This window comes from Mytilus galloprovincialis, chromosome 10, assembly GCF_965363235.1.
Source record: "Mytilus galloprovincialis chromosome 10, xbMytGall1.hap1.1, whole genome shotgun sequence".
Lineage (NCBI taxonomy): Eukaryota > Metazoa > Mollusca > Bivalvia > Mytilida > Mytilidae > Mytilus > Mytilus galloprovincialis.
In genome coordinates, this window is record NC_134847.1 from 46,720,017 (window position 1) to 46,741,945 (window position 21,929).

The 21,929-nt window shown below is 31.4% G+C and overlaps 1 protein-coding gene across 1 annotated transcript in view; it reads right to left on the reverse strand.

The window, feature by feature from the left end:
- Positions 1 to 21,929, reverse strand: part of LOC143047666 (cleavage stimulation factor subunit 3-like) — a 41,078-nt gene that overhangs the window by 11,445 nt on the left and 7,704 nt on the right. Inside the window, exons 4-11 of the mRNA XM_076220852.1 lie at positions 10,857 to 10,889; positions 9,066 to 9,163; positions 8,308 to 8,409; positions 6,047 to 6,173; positions 4,754 to 4,912; positions 4,340 to 4,421; positions 3,617 to 3,726; positions 1,096 to 1,212 (exon numbers count right to left, since the gene is read on the reverse strand). Of these exons, the coding sequence (XP_076076967.1) occupies positions 1,096 to 1,212; positions 3,617 to 3,726; positions 4,340 to 4,421; positions 4,754 to 4,912; positions 6,047 to 6,173; positions 8,308 to 8,409; positions 9,066 to 9,163; positions 10,857 to 10,889 (828 nt within the window). The remainder of the gene's footprint in view (positions 1 to 1,095; positions 1,213 to 3,616; positions 3,727 to 4,339; positions 4,422 to 4,753; positions 4,913 to 6,046; positions 6,174 to 8,307; positions 8,410 to 9,065; positions 9,164 to 10,856; positions 10,890 to 21,929) is intronic.

Sequence of the window (21,929 nt, forward strand, 5' to 3'; positions counted from 1 at the left end):
CTTACATGGAGTACATTTTCAATTGAAGGCATGATTGTGACTGTAGGATGAGAAATAAAAGCGATGGCAGTGTATCATAATTTGTATTTATGTTTTATGTTGCATTCAACCTCCTTGTTTCCTAGCTGTTAATCTGTGATGGTTGTTCTAGTCATACATGTACTAAGCTGCGGTCATGGCACAGTGTGTCCTTTTTTTCTTTATATCTTTTTATAATTGATCAGTCACTTTGTCCTTTTCGAATAAGTACAAATGTTCATCTTTAACAATACTTTTTTTCAGAATGATTTTTCTCATTCTACTCTTTTCTGGCTCATTGGTGACAGTTTGGTATTTTTTATTTTAAAAAAATTTGCTTTACTCCAAAGGATTAAAATTGGATGTTTACACTTTTTATTTATTACATTATCAAATTGACAATACAAAACATGTTTTATAATGCACTTGAATGATAACTATAAACCACTGATGACAAGTGCTCAGTATATAAGATAACTTGTTTAACCAGTGGAACATATTTCACAGATAAGGAACTTATATCACCAGGTGAGGAACAAACCTCACAAACCCACAACTCATTTCCCTAGATAAGGAACAAATTTCACCAATCCAGAACTTATTTCACCAAGTAAAGTGTGGAAGTTATTTTATAGGGATGGAACAAATTATATGGAAATTGTCTGTGAAAAAAGTTCTCCCAGAACATATTTCCTGTGAAATAAGTTCCACTGGAACTTTTTTCACAGGAACAAATTTTGGTTCACAAGTGCCTGCCAAAAGCCAGGTGGTAGTGATACCTTTATGTTTCGGTAACTTTTGTTTTTTGTGTTAATATCAGAAATTTGATAGCCTCTGTCAAGTTGATTCACATCTTTTATAGATATGAGTGAATTAGGAATTGAAATATAGTTAGTATTTTGCTATTGTCGGAGACTGTATGTTGACAGTTAACGGTTTTTATTTTTATTTTTATGCCTTTGTATTTTTTTTCCCAATGATCTATATAACCAACATCTCCTTTTATTCATGTGTGAATTTAAAGCATGATAATTATCAGAACCATATGCATTTTAGTTATTTTGTTATATCACTCACTTCTTCAAAATCAGCGTAAGCAAAGAACAGTAACATATTACTTTTCATCAATGTTGTAATTGACCTTTCATAGATGGCTGCAGCTTCATCTGCAAACATTTTACCAGCATTTTGGTCCTGCAAAAATGAAACAGCAACTTCAAAATTATGTTATATCTTATATTACTAATGTAATCAGTGTATTCCCTAGGACCTTTAAGCACCATAGTACCATGGTGCTATATTTTCTACCATGGTGCTATATTTTTCTGAAACCAGTGCTATGTTAATTTCCATTGTGCTATATAAAAATTCTTGGGAGAACACTGTTATAATTTTAGTTTCACATGCTGTAAATTCATTTTTTATTGTTTTAATTACTGTAAAAAATGTGACTTGATAGGAACACATATCACAAAAATTAAAATTCCAATTTTAAATTTTGATAACAATAATGTCCTCAAATTGAATTATAAATCTCAGATTCTTGTCCATTGTTCAATGAATCACAATAAGTACTGCAAACAGAAATTTCTGAATTAACAGTCATTTAAACTGTTAAATCGGAGAAATTAGCATAGCCAGTTCTGACTTATATTCTACGTTTAGTATCTTTTCAGATTTATAAAAGCAACAATGAATTGCGGCAAGTTTAATCAATTGATTTATAAGAGTTATATGAAATGGACAATGTTATCTAATACTTTAGAACCTTTGTGTGCACATGTTTTAACCAATAGTTTAGCTTGGAATATGACTCATAGTTACAAAATAATATGGGAAAGTGCTGACCTACAAGTTGAGAAACCTTTCTACAAATCTGAATAAAAAGTCAATAAGGTGGCCTAGGTGACATAATGGTCTTTTGTCTCACATGTTAGAACATTTGTATGACTATCATTCAAATCTTTTTCAATATAAAATTAGACATATCAAAATGTCACAAGGTGTGAAAAATTTCAATACAAAATTTGAAATATCATATATGTGTGAATTGTGACAATCCTTTAAACTAAATTCTTTTTAAATGTTTTATGACAATCCTTTAAACTAAATTCTTTTTAAATGTTTTATGACAATCCTTTAAACTAAATTCTTTTTAAATGTTTTATGACAATCCTTTAAACTAAATTCTTTTTAAATGTTTTATGACAATCCTTTAAACTAAATTCTTTTTAAATGTTTTATGACAATCCTTTTATCTTAATATCATTCATAACTACATTAAGTTTAGTTTTTTTTCCTTCATGAATAATATAGTGAATTCATTTATCTTCATGGGTACCAAACTTCATGGAAGGAGGAAAACTTGTATATTTCCTGGATATTTAATTTAGTGGTTTTGACAAAGTCTGCATAGATTTCTTTTAGAAAAACAGTTAGTCGTTGAACATTTAAATTCATGGTTTCCCTGTTACCACAAAATCCATTAAAACCATACCTGTCAACCTGTGACGATAAAAATGCATGTCATGACCTGCATTGAAGAATCAAATCTCAGGTCATAACGCGTACAAACTTTTTCGAGCTGAATTTCAGTATTTATGGTACATTTTTCTGATAATTTGAATCAAATTTACCAAAACATCAATGCATGCTTACTAGGTCAAGTAATTTCAAATCTTATTAATTATTATTTCATTGCAATTCTAAAAGATTTTTATAAATTTGTGTTACACAGTCTTATGTTCTTTACTTATAGTGATAACGTAATTCAACCCTCAAACATCAAATACTTAGATTTATTTTCCATAAGTAATTTTAAAATATTTGAGAACAGCTATTCAGCCTATAACAGATCTTTGGTTGACAACAAATGGAAGTGTTAAACAACCTTCACTGGCCCTCCAGCCCTCGCACGGTGGTCAGAATCTATAGTTGATAACATGAAATTAGACTATAAAATATAGTACAGTTAAAAGAAGTATAGATGAGCAAAATAATTTTCAACTTTTTAAAAAAAATTGAATAAAGGTATAAAAGTAATAAAAAGTTACATTTCAATATGTATTTGAATTTTATTTTTTTAAGATTTAATCTTTTTCATCCCAAAAACATAAATATAAGGAATAATTTTGAATGGTGACAAAAAAGGGGAAGTAACTCTAGTTAAAATATGTTTGTAAAACAACAGTACAATTTATTTATGACCTAAAGTTAAGGTAATTGGGGTTAATTAACAGTGTGTTTGACACCAAAGCTGTCAACTGAAGCCATGCACTTAATGGGTAACTTAATTTGATAGTTTACACAGCTAGATGAACTTCCTGTTCAAGGAAGAATTGCGAATTTGCCGGTATTTCAAAGGAATATCACTTATGAAATCAATCTCAAGGCTAAGAAATACGGGTGAAACGGGTCATTTTTGGAATTCCCGGGTTATTCAATGACCCGGCGGTGTCCCGGGTGATCCCTCAGAATTGTGAAAATCTCGGGTCACACCCACAGAATACGGGTCAGTTGACTGGTATGTTAAAACTGGTACCCAACGAATATAAATGAATGGACTGTAAATCTATATACTGATATTGACAAAGCTTACCCCTTTTTCTGTTAATATCCTGCTTGAATGTTCCAAATATGATGCTGCTTCATACCAGATGTCAGGATGATGTCCCAGGCAGAGTAAACACTGTTCATAGGCAAACATTACTGAAATACAACATACAGATCATTTCACTGTAGGGATAATTCTCAATAAGTGGACTAAAATGACCATTCTTTGATTTTTATTTGGAATGGCAATGAAAAATCACTGAAGTATCCCTCAGTTTGTTCAAGTATCAAATGATAAAATAACTCCATTATTTATACTTTTTGTAAGGTAGGATGAACAGTAGAATTGAGTATACGCCATAGACTTTTATACCATTTTCAGAATGTTTGGCACTGAAAGTTAGATTGCTTGAATGCAATAGTTTTTTGATACCATTTCAAAATGTTTGGCACTAAAAGTTGGATTGCTTAAAAGCCACAGTTTTTATACCATTTTCAGAATGTTTGGCACTTAAAGTTAGATTGCTTGAAAGCCATACTTTTTAAACCATTTTCAGAATGTTAAGATAAGTCACTTATGTACTGAAAATGAGGTGATTTGTTGTACATAACACAACAATAACATCTTTTATGTGACAATTAGTACGGTGTAGAAAATAATCAATTTTTTCTCATTTATTATACAAAAGTTCTAGTACACATGTAAGCTATTTCGATATATTTTGATGTATGATTTTTTAGTAACTGAAATCAGAATAATAATAGTTACCTCTTCTGGTAATAAGAGCATGGTCCTCTGTCTTTAGAGGATTGCTTTTTTCCCAAGAAATATATTTCTTCCACAAATCAACCTAAAAATAAGTTTTGACATCTTTCAGTTACATCTTAATTACTTTGATTTTAAAACATAACTTCCAAATTATGATATTGTGAAAGCTGTATTTCTTTATCCAGTTTATTATAAATAACTATATTTTAAAAGTGTCTAATTAATAAGTGAGCAAAAACTTATCAACAAAATAAATTCTGTTACACTTAATAAGACAATTTCAATGAGTCTTGATTTCAATTATGACAAAAATCAAAAATTTATGTACTATACAGAGTATTAAAAACATTTTTTTCAAGAATCTTTTCAAATCATTTAGTTAAGTTTGATGGGTGAAATCCTTTAAAGACCCACCTGTGTAGCCTCTTCAGGTATATTCATTGGAGGTATGGATGGCATATTTTTATTTATTCCTCTTGTCACTGCCTCATATTCTTTAGCAACACGTCTAGAATTCATATACTCTCTACCTCTATCTTCAGTCATTTTCTTGGCTATCAGTGGATTTATACTCTAAAAATAGAAAATGTTAATTCCATTTAAAGAACATAGAGGTGTTTATGAACTTTCTGCTTTGCATACTTAACATAAATAGAAATTACTGTAATGTTCAAAATGTAAACATGTGTGCATTTTTTTAGATGGTTTTTGTCTAAAATGAAACTTGCCGAACTTGTGTTCAATCTTTTAATATTTAAATATATGTTATACTTTGTGATATTACATAACATATATAAAGGTTGAGACTGAACTTGAATGCTGCCTCTTTCATTTTAGACAAAAACAATTTGAAAAGTGACATTTTGTGGCATATCTGATAGATTTTTCATATTGAACTTTAATATGACCGTCTTAAATGATCAAATTAGTTCAAATCTTTAAAAAAAAAAATGATTGAATAGACTGAAGTATACACTTCAGTGTTTAAAAAATGTTCAAAATCTTTAATCAGATGTAATTGAATTTTAGGCCAAAATAAGCCTTTACTTCTTTGTTTTACTTTATTTGATTGAATTTAATGTACTTAATTAGAGTAAAGACGTTTATTTTCACAAAGTTTAATCAGATGTAATTCGAATTTTAGGCCAAAATAAGCCTTTACTCCTTTGTTTTACCTTATTTGATTGAATTTAATGTACTTAATTAGAGTAGAGACGTTTATTTTCACAAAGTTTAAATTTATATATCCTACCGTGATTGCCAGGTTTCATTTTCACATTTGTCTTTATTTCAATATACATTATTCTTTCGAGAAGAGAATAAACTAGCATTTTTATATTACTGGCAAAATTAGTAAAAATATACCGTCACAAAATGTTTTCACTTTACAGTATGCACTAATACAATTTCATGGCAGTCAGTTTTATAAGCTATGTAAACTTGAGTGTGTAGGATGAAATACAGTTTTCAAAATGCAAATTTAACGAATTTTATCTTAAAATGGTAAACTGACAGCACTTCTTCATCCCTCTGCAAATAACCAAGTTGAAACAAAAATCCTTTCATCACACAATAGACAACATAGAGAATACTTGTATCCTCGGTCCTTTCATATATATTAGTTTATTTTTAGTATTTTATGGATTAGTGTCAAGTAAAAACCAGCTGATACCTTCATAAAACTATATCTGAAATAAATTGTCATACGTTTTCATAAGCACAATATTCCTTCCAGAAAATTTCTATATTAATCATTGGGTTGACAACTCCTCGCTGGTAGACCTTCCGTACAGCTGTAATTCTCTGGTTTTCTGCATATGATCCAACTGCCTCCCTGTAAAACAAGAAAGTAATTATCAATTTATAAGTAAAGAAACGTAGTAAAACTGCTGTTATTTAATAATGTAATTGCATTCCTGTAAATCAAGAAAATTATTATCAATTTATAAGAAGGAAACGTGGTAAAAAAGCTGTTATTGAATCCAAGTGCTTCCCTGTAAAACCAAAAAATAATCATCAATTTATAACTAAGGTAATGTGGTAAAATTGCTGTTATTTAAGACAATTCTTACCATAACTTGCAGACAAATTTCAAATGATTTATACATGATTGTTGGGTTTATATTCATGCTAGAATGTATTTACAATGGAATATGGAAAGATGCTATGAAGTGAATTTAATCAAAATAGCACCTCAGCAGAATGACTTATTGGTTGATTAATTGTTAGCTTAGTCCTTTCATCCATTACAGAATATCATATATATATATATATATATATATATATATACAACTCGTCTAAACATCAACCCAACAATGTTAGATCTGTAAATTTGCTTTCGCAAATTTTTGGTTCTTCCCTCGCCGGGATTCGAACCCATGCTACTGTGATATCGTGACACCAAATCGCCTGCACTGCAGCCGTCCCGCTAGACCACACGACCACCTGGGCTCTCAAAAAAAGAGCTTTCGCTGGCCGTGTGTTACCTTTCCTCGTCAGTTTTAATCTAGCGGCGTACTACAGTACATGATATATAAGGCATGAAGATGTTATTGTTACAGATCAGCTAAATTATCTATAGTAAAGGATCCTACAAATTAATGTAATATACAGTCACAGAAAATAATTATATTTATAAGTACGTCTGAGTCAGTGACAACTCTACAACAGATGTATCCATCGGATTGCCATCAATGATGGTGATACATGGCTGTGTACATAATGTATATACAACTCGTCTAAACATCAACCCAACAATGTTAGATCTGTAAATTTGCTTTCGCAAATTTTTGGTTCTTCCCTCGCCGGGATTCGAACCCATGCTACTGTGATATCATGACACCAAATCGCCTGCACTGCGATTTTTTTGAGAGCCAAGGTGGTCGTGTGGTCTAGCGGGACGGCTGCAGTGCAGGCGATTTGGTGTCACGAAATCACAGTAGCATGGGTTCGAATCCCGGCGAGGGAAGAACCAAAAATTTGCGAAAGCAAATTTACAGATCTAACATTGTTGGGTTGATGTTTAGACGAGTTGTATATACATTATGTACACAGCCATGTATCACCATCATTGATGGCGATCCGATGGATACATCTGTTGTAGAGTTATATATATATATATATATATATATATATATACTGTAAATTCAGAAATGATTGCGAGGTTTTTATTATTGCAAAAATGCGACAGAGTTGTAAACGCAATATCATAACTGGCATTTTGAAATAATTTATACGAATTAAACAGGATTTTTCTGAAATTCGTAAAAATTTAAATCGCATTTAAGTCTAAAAGGACAAAATCGCAATAATAAATGCATGCAATAATTTCTGAATTTACAGTATTCAGGAAGAGAGCATGCTACTGAGGTATTTTGTTGTAGATCCTCACCCTGATATTCGACAGGCTGTATTAGAAGGATGACATATTCTCTTTTGAAACTACACTTGATTTGGATCAGACTCCTTTTACCAATACTTCTTACTGTTGCATACTTTATCAATGAACTAGAACACATTTTTGTTGAGGAGCCAGCTGAAGCACGGGCATTTCACGCTGTATTGAAGACTCATTGGTTGCCTTCCGCTGATTTCTGCTCTTTGATTTGTTTGTTTGTGTCTTTGACACATTTCCATTCTAAATTTTATTTGTACAGAAGCAGCAAATGCCACTTCAATTTTTTTGTTATACAAGGTCAAATACCAAACCAATGATCTCCATCAGTTGACACAAGCACTATACTACAACACAGGTATCATTAAAAACCAGATGTAAATGGGCATGCTCTGTGTTGAAGGCCATACTTGGACTTTTGAGATGGAGAACAGCAATACAAGTGCTCTTCCTATCCTTCTTTTGGTTTTTATTTTACTACATGCATGTAATGATTTTGTGTAATGGATGGATATGTAAAGATAAGCAAAAATAAAAGCACTAAATGTTACTATTTATACAAATATATACTTACACAGACTTTAGAAAGTTAACATAATCAGCCCAGATCTGATATGACATAATATCCATCCCCATCTTGTCTAGGGCAAAGTCGTAAGCCTGGGCCATCTTTTCCCTGAAATGAATAACATTTCACACTATTATCCAATGTATAGCAAACTGATTTTTTCAGGCAAAAATTCTTGAAGTTTGTGTTTTGTTGATATTTAGTTGTGATATTTCAGCTTTAAGTGTTTCTTTATAACTGTTTACATTTTTGTAGAAAATGTTGTGTTTGACATTGACTTTTCAAAAATACTAGTAGTAGACTAGGTTGAAGACATAATGCGCTCACCTCTATTTCAACCTGGTCAGTATTCTTGGCTACTATGCTAAACACATTATTCATATTATAAGCTGTCTCTCAATTTTTAAATCAAACCAGGAAAAAAATATTCAATTTGTAATCTGTAGTATGTAGAGAAAAATTCTTATACTATTTACAAGGTTTGTAATAACATGAGCAACATGACAGGTGACACAAGTGGAGCAGGAACTGAGATCACCATAAGTTTTTGGTGGGGTTCATGTTGCTAAAGTTTTCTATGTTGTGGGTCTTATGTACTTTACTTGTCTGTTTTCTTTTTCTTTTTTAGCCATGGCATTGTCAGTTTATTTTTAATCTACAGGTTTGAATGTCCATCTGGTATTTTTCGCCCTTCTTTCATATTCTAAAGAACCTACCTATGACATTTTACAGAAAGAAGGATAAAATTGATTTTGATGTATTACCTGTAAGATGGAAGTGAACCCTTGGTATCTTTTATGTAGTTCAGATACAGCTTCCAAAGGTCTATGTTTAATACTTTTACTAAACATCTTTGAAATAACTGAAAAATAACAATAGCATATCAAAGGTCATCATATATTTTGAAAAAAAAATGTAGTTCATGTACTCATATTTGACTTTAAAAGGACATGTCATTTGTATTTTACACTAATTTGACTGTTTTTTCTGATAACTGTCAATATAACACCAAACTAATCAAAGCGTTATATTTAGAACCAAACTGTTTAATTAATTGGTTTAAAATAGCAAATACGAAACTGTATAAGTAGTTTAAAATAGCAAAACCAAACTGTTTAATTGGCTTAAAATAGCAAACACCAAACTGTATAAGTAGTTTAAAAAAGCAAAACCAAACTGTTAAATTGTTTTATAATAGCAAAAAACAAACACTGTATTTGGTTTAAAAAGTAAAAAAATGTTTAATTGGTTTACAACATCAAAAACCAAACTGTTTAATTCATTAGAAATATAAAAAAAAAATACTGTTTAATTTGGAAGAAAGAGGCAGAGCAATTTGGAAGGCTACAATGACATCATCAATATACATGAAGGAAAGGCAAATTGTATTAGAGATACTACAGACTAGCTTTAGAACGGTAGCTCTTATTGGTCCTATACTATTTTTGGGGGACTGTTCCCAAATTGTAAAAAAAAATACGAGTACCTAAGAACTACAGTTTGGCAGCTAACTACAGATATGAAATCAAAAGTCAATACAACATTATATAGAAAAGTGAAAGATACCACAAAGCCTCACTGTGACTTCAATATGAAGAACAGCAATAAAAGCACTGTTATATCTGTGGGGTTTATCAAGAGTGTTTAAGGATTTTATACGATCAACTAATACATAAACCATATGCTTTCTTCTCCAACCATTACACCAACTGTTCAAGGCCAATGAGAAATGATAATCTATATATTTCTTAGAATCTTCATCTAAATATATCAAGTTCTTCAACTCTCTTTAAAAGTTTTTGAATAACAGAGGGAACATATTTGTTCTTCCAATTTTGCAACCCCACCAATCACCTGTTCTGCCATCCATGTATAAATTAGGTTTTAATTCTTAGCAAAGTAAAAGTACCAAATACATCTTTAGATTTTCTAAATGGAAAAAAGAGAAGAGTTTATTGGATTATCTCCCATCGACACTTAACTGTAATTGTGTAGATACAAATCTTAGATTAGTTATCTTTTAACAGAGGAGGATGTCATAAAAAAAAATTTTAAATTTTGCAACTGCAGAGAAACTCAAATATAATTTTCACTCTGTACTTGATTGTAAACCACCAAGCTCAAGAGTCAACAGGAAGTGGACAAGTTGATAGGATACTTTGTTCAGTGGTTGTCGTTTGTTGCTGTGGTTCATAAGTGTTTCTCCTTTCTTGTTTTTTTTTATATAGATAAAACTGTTGGTTTTCCTTTTTGGGGCTAATTTTAGCTTGCTATTTGGTAAGAGGCCAGGCTCCATGCTGAAGGCTGAACTTTTACCTATAATGGTTTATTTTTTTAAAATTGTAATTTGGATGGAAGTTGTCTTATTGGCACTCATTCCACATCTTGTATCTATTTATCCTTCATAGTCCTGCTAAAACATGGTTTGATAGTACTTTTCCTTTAGAAGTTCCCTTATCTTCTTACATATATAGATCTTGCAATCAAAATTTCATTAAAAAAAATTGGAGATTTAACAATTTCTTAACATTTGAAAGTGTTTTCTATTTTCCTACCTTTTCTACTCTTTCAAAATTCTTTGCCTTTAGCTGTAAAATAAAGACATTTTTTTTTTTATATAATAATGCCATTTTCAAGCAGTCGTTTCTCTGTTTACAACATTTACACATCTGATATAAAGAGCTTGGTCCAGATTAATTTGTTAAGACTCTTTCATAGCTGTACAATTTGATCTTCTACTGAACAAATTTTTAATTGGTGGCTCTATTCTGCACACTTCATGTTTAACCACAGCACAAATATTTGTCATTAATTTTGTCTGTGATTGTCCCTGTTCAGTTTTACATGATCTTCAAGTCTACTAAACAAGGTTATAACTGGTTGGTCTATTCTACCCAATACTACTTAAACAATAGCACATATTCAAATCATTCATCTAATGGTGTGGTTGTCATGTTTGGTTTTGTTCCTGTCTATTTAGAAACTCTTGTTGATGTCAGATCTCCATCTCCTCTGATGAATTCAACTACAAATTGCATAGTCTTGTGACAATGGAATGTTCTGCTTGTCATAAGGATTGCTTACTTGTTCCTTTTTCTGACATCTATACAAGACATTTATACATATACAAGTATTTGCATTGTAGGCATTATGTTCACAGATATTTGATTAACTTGTTGTGTAGGATTGCTGTCTAATTTACATGATATGAACAATTTGAACTGGTAATCACGAAAAACACAAAATTAACAATTCAAAATAAAAAATAAATTAAGTAAAACAAAATAGAATTAACAAGTCAAACTTTTTCGATCCACTTGAGAATTTTTTTTCAAAACAAAATTCTGATAACATATAGTTTCTTGCATTTTTTAAAAGGTGTTATGCTGTCTATTACAAAAAATAGTGACTAAGAAGATATGTATTCCCTCTTTTCTATATTACAATTAGGACAATGTCCTTTTCTCCTTAGTATAATTAACTTATTTGCACTTTTAACTAGCTGTTCCCACCATGAATCATGCCTATTGACACTTTAGTCTGACTGTTACCTTTTTTCAATTAACAATCATTTCAATTTCCAGAATTTTTTTCATACCATTCAAAATTGCTGTCTATTTTGTATTAATACTAAAAATTTCATAGGATGATATCTATATAACTTTATTTCTATTTGAAATTCTACAGCCTTTCAATCTTGACATTATAACTCTGGGTTCAAAAATTAATATGAATGTCTGTGTAATTGCCGGACAAAAAATATGTAGGTTGAGGAACACAAAGCTAAGTAAATAAGGTGTTAATAGACTAGAGGTACTGGGAACAAAACTCACAAATTGATACTGTGTTTCCCCCTCTTGTCATCCTTCCAACAAAGTATTGACCTTGACCACAATGTTTTCAACTTCATTCGCCAATAGACTCTCTCTCTCTAGTATTGGGCAAGAATTATAATACCAAATAATTTATAATCTTGAAGACTTTCAAATGTTTTTAAGTTAACATAACTTTGAATATCTAATTGGGATGGAAAGTGGTACACATTTAAGTTAAGAGTTTTCTCCAAAGAGTTTCTTTTAAAGATCATTGAAGACAAACAGTCAATTTCTGACTAATCTGGTCTCTCAACCAGTACAGGATTTTGAACTACCCCCTCATTTTTATGGTACTTATGAAACTGAAATTCAAGACATTTACCCATTATTTACACCAATTCTGTGTCTATAAAAGTCATGAACTGGAATTATCCGGATATAATAAACTATTGACATTTCATAAAAAAAATATTTAAATGTCACATAACCTTCAGAGGTTCTGAGTCACCGATGATGTTGTAATCTTCTTTTATGTAGGAAAGAGTATCAATACAAACTAGAGGCTCTAAGGAGCCTGTGTAAAGCTCACCTAGATCTATGTGAATCTTAAAAAAATAGCAACTCTATCGTTGTAGACTAGAATTCAGTTCATGAATGAAATCTTGTTTTTGGTGATCTTACTATAGCTGATTTGTTATCTATGTAGTTTTTTCTATCCCTACTATTTTTTTTGAGAGAGAGATAAACAAAAGTGGGTAAAAATCATCATTCAAAGGCGATAAACTCACACAAGAAATGAGCTGATAATTTCATGATTTAAAAATCACTCATTTAAGTTCCCCAACTGTTTTTAACATCTTAAAACAATTTGAGTGCACACACTGAAATGTCTAGCCTGTTTTGCTTATCATTAAATTCCTGATGAAAGTCTGTGACATGGTGGTCTTGCTAAAACTATCACATTAACTTGACATTAGCAATTGCCTATGAAAATGGGGGGGGGGGGGGGGCACAGTCAGATGAACCATGCCAGACATCTTAAATCATTCAATACACCAAATATAGTGGTCCAATTGCTAATAGTACCAGAGAAACAGATCAAACCACAAATCTTAATATTGACCAATAAACCATGAAAATGAGGTAAATGGCAGATCTGCCAGACAGACATTGATGCAGGATTTTCTTGCTGTGTTAAAAAGATCCAATGGTGGCTGTTTTCTGCACTTTGTTCTGGTTGACACATTCCCATTTTGATTCTTAATCTCATTCCATAAACCAATTATAGTTTACCTATTGACTATATTATCTAATAAACTAACAAGAGTTATAAAAACTTATTTATCAATGAACCATGTATTAAGATCAAGGGCAGATGAAACCTACCAGAGAGACATGTGCACCTTACAAACATTCCATACACCAAATATAGTGGTCATATTCCTTATACGATCTTAAATATGTCTACATGTAAAATTATTCTATCCCACATATTGAATTGATCAATAACTTAATATCATCTGAAAATCTGATGTACGTAACCATGAAATTTAAAATAGTTCATAAAGGACAATGAAAATGAGGACAGAGTCAGGTTAACCCTGTTATTAGCTTAATTACTTATTAGTTTTTAATTTGTTATAAAATAAACATGATTGAACAGGTAATAGATGTACCATAAAGTTGATGCAATGTGCACTATTCAATATTCCCTTTAAAGAATAAGAAAAGTTAAAGAAATATGTTGATGACAAGGATGGTAAGCTTCATGTTTTACACAAAAAAAATCACAGTACCAAAAACACCTTGTAAGAAACTTTGGGGCTTAAAAAAATTTGCAAAAAACTCATTGATTCTGTATACCAGTAAACTTTAAAATTTCACTTGAACAAAATTAATAACCTTGGCAAAGGGAAATAACTCTAACAATTTTCATGTACTTGTTGTTCATGTACTTGTTGCCTTCTGGTCCATTATAAATCTGTCCACTCACTGACAAAATACTATTTCCGTTGTCTTCAGAAGCACATACAAGAACCTCAGTTGAAAGTTAGCTTGTGTCAATAATGCATTAAAGGGTGACGAAAATCAATAACTGGTCCATTGTAAGTATGCAAGATGTCCACTGACAAAATCTATTTTCTATGACTTTAAGTAACTTGTCAGAGGTGGATTTAGAGGGGGCCCATGTCAACTTTTCATAAACGTTCACAAAATAGTAAAATTGGCTAAACAATTTTCCTCAGTACAAGAAACAGTTCAATCAATATTTCATGTTATGTCTTGATAAATGAGACAACATATTCTATAACTATGAATAAAAACTTAAAATTCAGGATCCTTTTGAATAAAATTTAATCATGAAATTGTACTACAAACAATGATGACCTTACTGAAAAGTAGTTGGGTACAGATTTTGAATATAAAGTGGGATTTAATCAAATAGTAATAGTCCAGTCAAACTATGTTTGAACCTCAAACTAATTGCAACAGAAAATGTTTTAGTTATAATCTATAACATTAAGCACTAAATATACACAGAAAAAAGTCCCATAAAATCTAACTGACTGAAAACTCAAATTTTGCATTTTTAATTTATGGAAATTAACATTGGAAAGGGAGATAACTCGGCAAAATTTATTCTTTTTTTTGTCAGTTTTTGGTTGATTTTCTTAAAAGTCATGTAAAATATGATACTTAGATGAGATTAATAGTTAGTATTTGACTATATTATGTAATCTTCTGCTCATGAAATGTCAAACCTGTGTGTTATGGGTATTTTTAATTTTTTTGGCATATTTTCATTAAAGAAAAACATTGCAAATTTATGGCTTTCGTGACCTTTTTGAAAAAATGATGTGAATATTTGGTATTGTTTACATATGTTGATTATATTTTTTCAGCAACTAACTTGTTTAAAGAAAGTTTAAACCACAAAAAGGAGAAAATATTCTTAACTAGTTTTATTCAATTTGAGATTCTTTACCTTGACATGTTGAAAAATCTAATAATGGTCAACCAAAGAATTATGAAATCTAGGTTGTAGCTTGATAAAAGATATGAAAACCTCTTTAGAATTGTTTGTTATACTCTAAAGACAGCTAAAATATCAAGAATGAAAACATTCTGTTGAATAGAAGTGGAAAAGTTATAATTTTGTATCAATTTTATTGATAGTTCTGCCTTTTTTGCAGAGTTATCTCCCATATCAATGCAAATCCCCATAGGAATTTTTAAATCATGATTTTTTTTCAGTTTTCCTCAAGTTAGATTTTATGAAACTTTTTTCTGTGTATATTTTGGGTTTAATGCAAAAGATTTAAACTTAAAAATCTTCTGTTGCGTTTACTTCAAGGTTAGTGTCAAATTATGCTAGATTGACTGGACTATAATGAAAACTATTGGAGAGAAATATGTAACAGTCGATGCAATAAAGCTAAAAATAGGTCGTCTTCATATATTTGGAATTGATTCTGAGATGAAAATGTGAAATTATATACCTTTTTCAAAGCATCCACCAATCAAATGAATTAAAATTTGACTATACAAGACCTAGAAATGCCCCAAAGACAATTTCCAATTATCCAACTTGGTAAAAATAATGTACACCAGAATTAAGTTCTAGGACTCTATATACTAACAATAGTATACTTATTGATTAAAGTGTCTGACAATCAGACAATTGTGTAGCCAAAAAACTTACCGTTCGCGAATGAACCATGAAATTAAGGTCAAGTTCAGATGATTGCTGCTAGAAAAATATGTGCCTTCATAAACATTACAATTGTTAAATATAGTAGATCTACTGCTTATAGTGTAGAAACAGACTACCTGACCAACTATGAAAATGAGGTCAGATGAAATTGGTCAGTTAGACATACAAATCTTCCAATCATAGAATACACCAAATGTAGTTGAATCCCCTAGCAGCCTGATTATTGTATCCAATAAAATGGACCTATTCATGAAGACCTACCAAGAAACCATTGATCAATAGACCATAAAAATTAAGCAAAGGTCAGATTAACCCTATCTGAAGGAAATGTACACCTCAGAATTCTCCCAAAGAAAGCTGAAAGTTGATCTGCTTATAGTATCAAGAGAAGCATTAACCATAAAAATGAGGTCAATCAAGTTAAGATTAACATACTTGTCTTCCCTTCCAGTTAAAAATTCATTGTATTGGACCAAAATTCTTACTTGATTAATTAAAGAATCTTTGTGACCATGCTCACATACCCCACGTCTTCATATTGTCACTGGAGAAACAAAATCTCACTTCGCAAGTAAAATGAACACAATCAAATGCTTACCTTCACATATTTATCCTAATTTGAATGGCAGCATGTTGGGAATATGGAACAGGGATTACTCTAGCATCGTATACCTTGTCTTTTAGTATATACATATGGTCAATACAGGAACCAGAAATATGAGTAGGTGAATGCACAACTTGACAGAAATCTTTTGTAGCCAATGCTTTTATTAATAAGTTATTTGATTCCTTCAAAACATTGATATTAAAGTCACCTACAATCACAGTAGGAAGCCTGTTTTACAATATTTGGCGGGGCACTGTCAATACTATTTCCAACCGGAAAAATCATGATCTGCTGAACAACACACACTTCAAAGTCTCGATCTCCTGATTTTGATTCAAAGGAGCTGCGTTAACAAACTACTGTTCAGTATTTTTGGGGAATTTAAATTCCAAGCGAGAGGAGTCAACAGTATAGTGAGGTAAATAAGTTCAAAGGGGCGTAACTCCTAGAAACAAAATTGAATCGCAATTTCCCGTCGATATGCACAACTACATAGTATGTCCTTATTATCTGAAAAGGTTTCGTGAAATTCTGTTGTGTGGTTTGAGAGGAGTTGCGATGACAAACTGTTGCAGTAGTACATTAAAGTAAATAAGTTCAAATGGGCGTAACTTTTAGAAAAAAATTGAATCGCAATTTCCCGTCGATATGCACAACTACATAGTATGTCCTTATTATCTGAAAAGGTTTTGTGAAATTCTGTTGTGTGGTTTGAGAGGAGTTGCGATGACAAACTGTTGCAGTAGTACATTTAAGTAAATAAGTTCAAAGGGGCGTAACTCCTAGAAAAAAATTGAATCGCAATTTCCCGTCGATATGCACAACTACATAGTATGTCCTTATTATCTGAAAAGGTTTTGTGAAATTCTGTTGTGTGGTTTGAGAGGAGTTGCAATGACAAACTGTTGCAGTAGTACATTAAAGTAAATAAGTTCAAAGGGGCGTAACTCCTAGAAAAAAAATTGAATCGCAATTTTCCGTCGATATGCACAACTACATAGTATGTCCTTATTATCTGAAAAGGTTTCGTGAAATTCTGTTGTGTGGTTTGAGAGGAGTTGCGATGACAAACTGTTGCAGTAGTACATTAAAGTAAATAAGTTCAAAGGGGCGTAACTTTTAGAAAAAAATTGAATCGCAATTTCTAGTCGATATGCACAACTACAAAGTATGTCCTTATTATCTGAAAAGGTTTCGTGAAATTCTGTTGTGTGGTTTGAGAAGGGTTGCGATGACAAGAAACAGGACTGACGGACGGACGGGTCAAAAACATTATACCCTCCGCAACCCGTTGCGTGGGGTATAATAACTTGTCAAGGTGTAAACTATACAACAAGTATCAAGTCAATATCTTCAAGTACTAAACAAGAATGTGTCCTAAGTACACAGATGCCCATCCACATTATCATTTTCTATGTTCTGTGGAGTGAAATTCAAAATGGGATAAAATCTCTAATTTGGTATTAACATTAGAAAGATCATATCATAAGGTACTAAATCTCAAGTTGATATTATTTGAACTTCATCAAAAACTACCTCGACCAAAAACTTTAACCTGAAGTAGGACAGACATAATGCCCATAAAAATAAATGGGGAATGTGTCCATGGGACATAAATGAAGCCACTGCTTGCATATAATGTTATAAAGGGACATAGCTCATGAACTGCATAAGAGACGTGCCCCATATTTAAACTTGATCTACAGTTAGTGGTGATTTAAGCATTGTGTATACATTTCACAACATTTAGTTGAGGCAAACTTTAAGTTAGAAAACCAGAAAGAAAAAATCCATCAATGTGTCCATGGAAAACTAAAGCGAGAGAACAATCATCAATTTAAGGTACGACCATGCAGATGGACAAGGGTAAAACTTAATCCCCCTCTGCATAAAAAGTGTTGAATACTGATTATCAAAATGAATTTGTCAGTCCAAGAACCATAACTCTACACAATATTGTCAGACCAGAACAAAATTGAAACTTGATCTGTAACTTCTCATGATAACACTATATACTAATTTTCAAATCAATTTCTTCCACCATGAGAAAGTGATTATTTGAGTGAATATATTTTGTCCAAGGACCATAACTCTGCAAAAAATTATCAGACGGGAACAAAATTCAACTTAAAATGTTATTCATTGTGATGATATAATATGATTATCAATTATCAAATAAAAATCTTCAATAATGACAAACAAGAGGCTCTCAAGAGCCTGAATCGCTCACCTGGTAAACAATGCCTTATTGAACATATTGAACCATGCCAGGCAAACATGTACAGCTAACAATTCTTCAATATTACAAATATATATGACTTACTGTTTATAAATAAAGAAAATGAGACCAAAACACAAACACTTAAAACTTAGCAATGGACTGTGAAAATGAGGTCAAGTTCAAATAAAACCTGCGTAACCGACATATAGATCATAAAATATTTTCATACACCAAATATAGTTGACCTAATGCATAAAGTATTAAAATGACAATTTTGGTCATATTAACCTATTTGTAGATCTTACTTTGCTGATCGGGTCAATTGACAATTTTGGTCATATTTAACTTATTTGTAGATCTTACTTTGCTGATCATTTTTGCTGTTTACAGTTTATCTTTATCTATAATGATATTCAAGATAATGACCAAAAACTGCAAAATTTCCTTAAAATTACCAATTAAGTGGCAGCAACCCAACAATGGTTCGTTTGATTCGTCTGAAAATTTCAGGGCTGATAGATCTTGACCTAATGAACATTTTTACCCCATGTCAGATTTGCTCTAAATGCTTTCGTTTTTGAGATATAAGCCAAAAACTGCATTTGACCCCTATGTTCTATTTAAAGTAAGGGCGGCCATGTTTTTTGACGGATCAAAAATCGAAGCACACACTTTGTGCAGGATAATCTAAGGAACTATCATGCTAAGTTTCATCCAAATCCATTCAGTAGTTTCAGAGGAGAAGATTTTTTAAAGTTAGCAAATATGATGAACAAATTGTGAAAAATTGTCATTAAAGGACATTTACCCCTTAAGGGGTCAATTGACAATTTTGGTCATATTAACCTATTTGTAGATCTTACTTTGCTGATCATTTTTGCTGTTTACAGTTTATCTTTATCTATAATGATATTCAAGATAATGACCAAAAACTGCAAAATTTCCTTAAAATTACCAATTAAGTGGCAGCAACCCAACAATGGTTTGTTTGATTCGTCTGAAAATTTCAGGGCTGATAGATCTTGACCTAATGAACATTTTTAACCCCATGTCAGATTTGCTCTAAATGCTTTCGTTTTTGAGATATAAGCCAAAAACTGCATTTGACCCCTATGTTCTATTTAAAGTAAGGGCGGCCATGTTTTTTGACGGATCAAAAATCGAAGCACACACTTTGTGCAGGATAATCTAAGGAACTATCATGCTAAGTTTCATCCAAATCCATTCAGTAGTTTCAGAGGAGAAGATTTTTTAAAGTTAGCAAATATGATGAACAAATTGTGAAAAATTGTCATTAAAGGACATTTACCCCTTAAGGGGTCAATTGACAATTTTGGTCATATTAACCTATTTGTAGATCTTACTTTGCTGATCATTTTTGCTGTTTACAGTTTATCTTCATCTATAATAATATTCAAGATAATGACCAAAAACTGCAAAATTTCCTTAAAATTACCAATTAAGTGGCAGCAACCCAACAATGGTTTGTTTGATTCATCTGAAAATTTCTGGGCTGATAGATCTTGACCTAATGAACATTTTTACCCCATGTCAGATTTGCTCTAAATGCTTCCGTTTTTGAGATATAAGCCAAAAACTGCATTTGACCCCTATGTTCTATTTTAAGTAACGGCGGCCATGTTTTTTGACGGATCAAAAATCGAAGCACACACTTTGTGCAGGATAATCTAAGGAACAATCATTTTAAGTTTCATTCAAATCCATTCAGTAGTTTCAGAGGAGAAGATATTTGAAAAATTGTTAACGACGACGGACGCCAAGTGATGAGAAAAGCTCACATGGCCTTTTAGGCCAGGTGAGCTAAAAAAGGGCAGAAAACTGATTATTTGAGTCAATTTTCTATGTCCAAAGACCATAACTCTGCACAAAATCATCAGACTGGAACAAAATTCAAACATGAACTGTAATTTGTCCCGATAAAACTACATACCAATTATTAAATTGATATCTTCAAGGATGTAAGAAACAATTGTGGAAAACTGATTTGCCGTACTGACGGTTGGACAGACAAACCGAGTGTAAACCTAAAGTTCCCTTAGACTTTGTCGATAGGGGACTAATAAATATTTGAAACTGATTTTTAAAACTAGTATGAGACATTGCAGATATAAATCTTTGATATAAATTTCAAAAATGTAGGTGTGGGAGTGCTTTCTTGTAAGCAATATGCAATATATTCAATGCAATATCTCATGTTTAAATTTATATTTCCAAAGGGTACAACTCCTTCAAAAATAATGGTTGGAAACTAATTTGTCAAACTTTTTCTCTAGAAATTGCACATATAAACCCGTCATATAAATTTTATAATCCTACAAGAAATGTAGCTGCGAGACACTTTCAATGCAAAATACCATAATTATATTTCTAAGGGAGCATAACTTTTAAAATAAATGTTTTGAACAGACTACAAGATTTTGACTTAATTCATAAAATTCTGGCAAGGTTTGTTCCAGTGAGTGTTCTTACAAGAAAGAATGGACATGCACCAAAGCCAATTATTCTATGTCCAGGGCAATGAAAATTAAGGAATTTTTCGCATTGTATATAGTATCAGGAGAGCTAATTATTAATAATCAAACAAGTGTTTGATTTCTTTGACAAGCCAAATATCGCTGGTTTATAAGCACTGTCTCCATTTTTTTGTTATGGTTTATATAACCCTTCATCAGTGTACAATGGTGTATGTTCTTTTAGCAATTCAAAGGTGCTGTTGAATCATAAAACTTCATACAAAATGCCCCGGTAATGATCTGCTCCTACTAGTATTTCATTTAAGCTTACCTGTTTCAGCATATGAACTCATACAGGAATGTAACCCACTGTTCCTTAAATATTGTATATAATCAGTCTATGAACCCTCATGGTTTGGATTAATTTGAATGTTAATGTTAGAAGATTTCTAAAGCAGTGTTTTTGCTCCTAAATTATGTTTCTAATCATGTCTAGAGACAACTTTCTTCTTGACAGATGTTTTCTTTTTGATAATACTACTTGTTTGTTGTTGTTTGTTTGTTTCAAATTTTGTTTTTAATTGACATAAGCTTTTTGGTATTTTTGTTTTCTAGTTAGAATATATACTGCACAAAAGCATTTAACAATGAACCTGAAATGAAAACTTTAACACTGATTTAATATATAATAAACCCTGAAAATGAGAATGTCAAGAGACAGGTCACTGTATAAAGATATGTTCATCTTATAATGATCCTGTAGATAGAATATATTCGACATATTACTAAAAAGTGA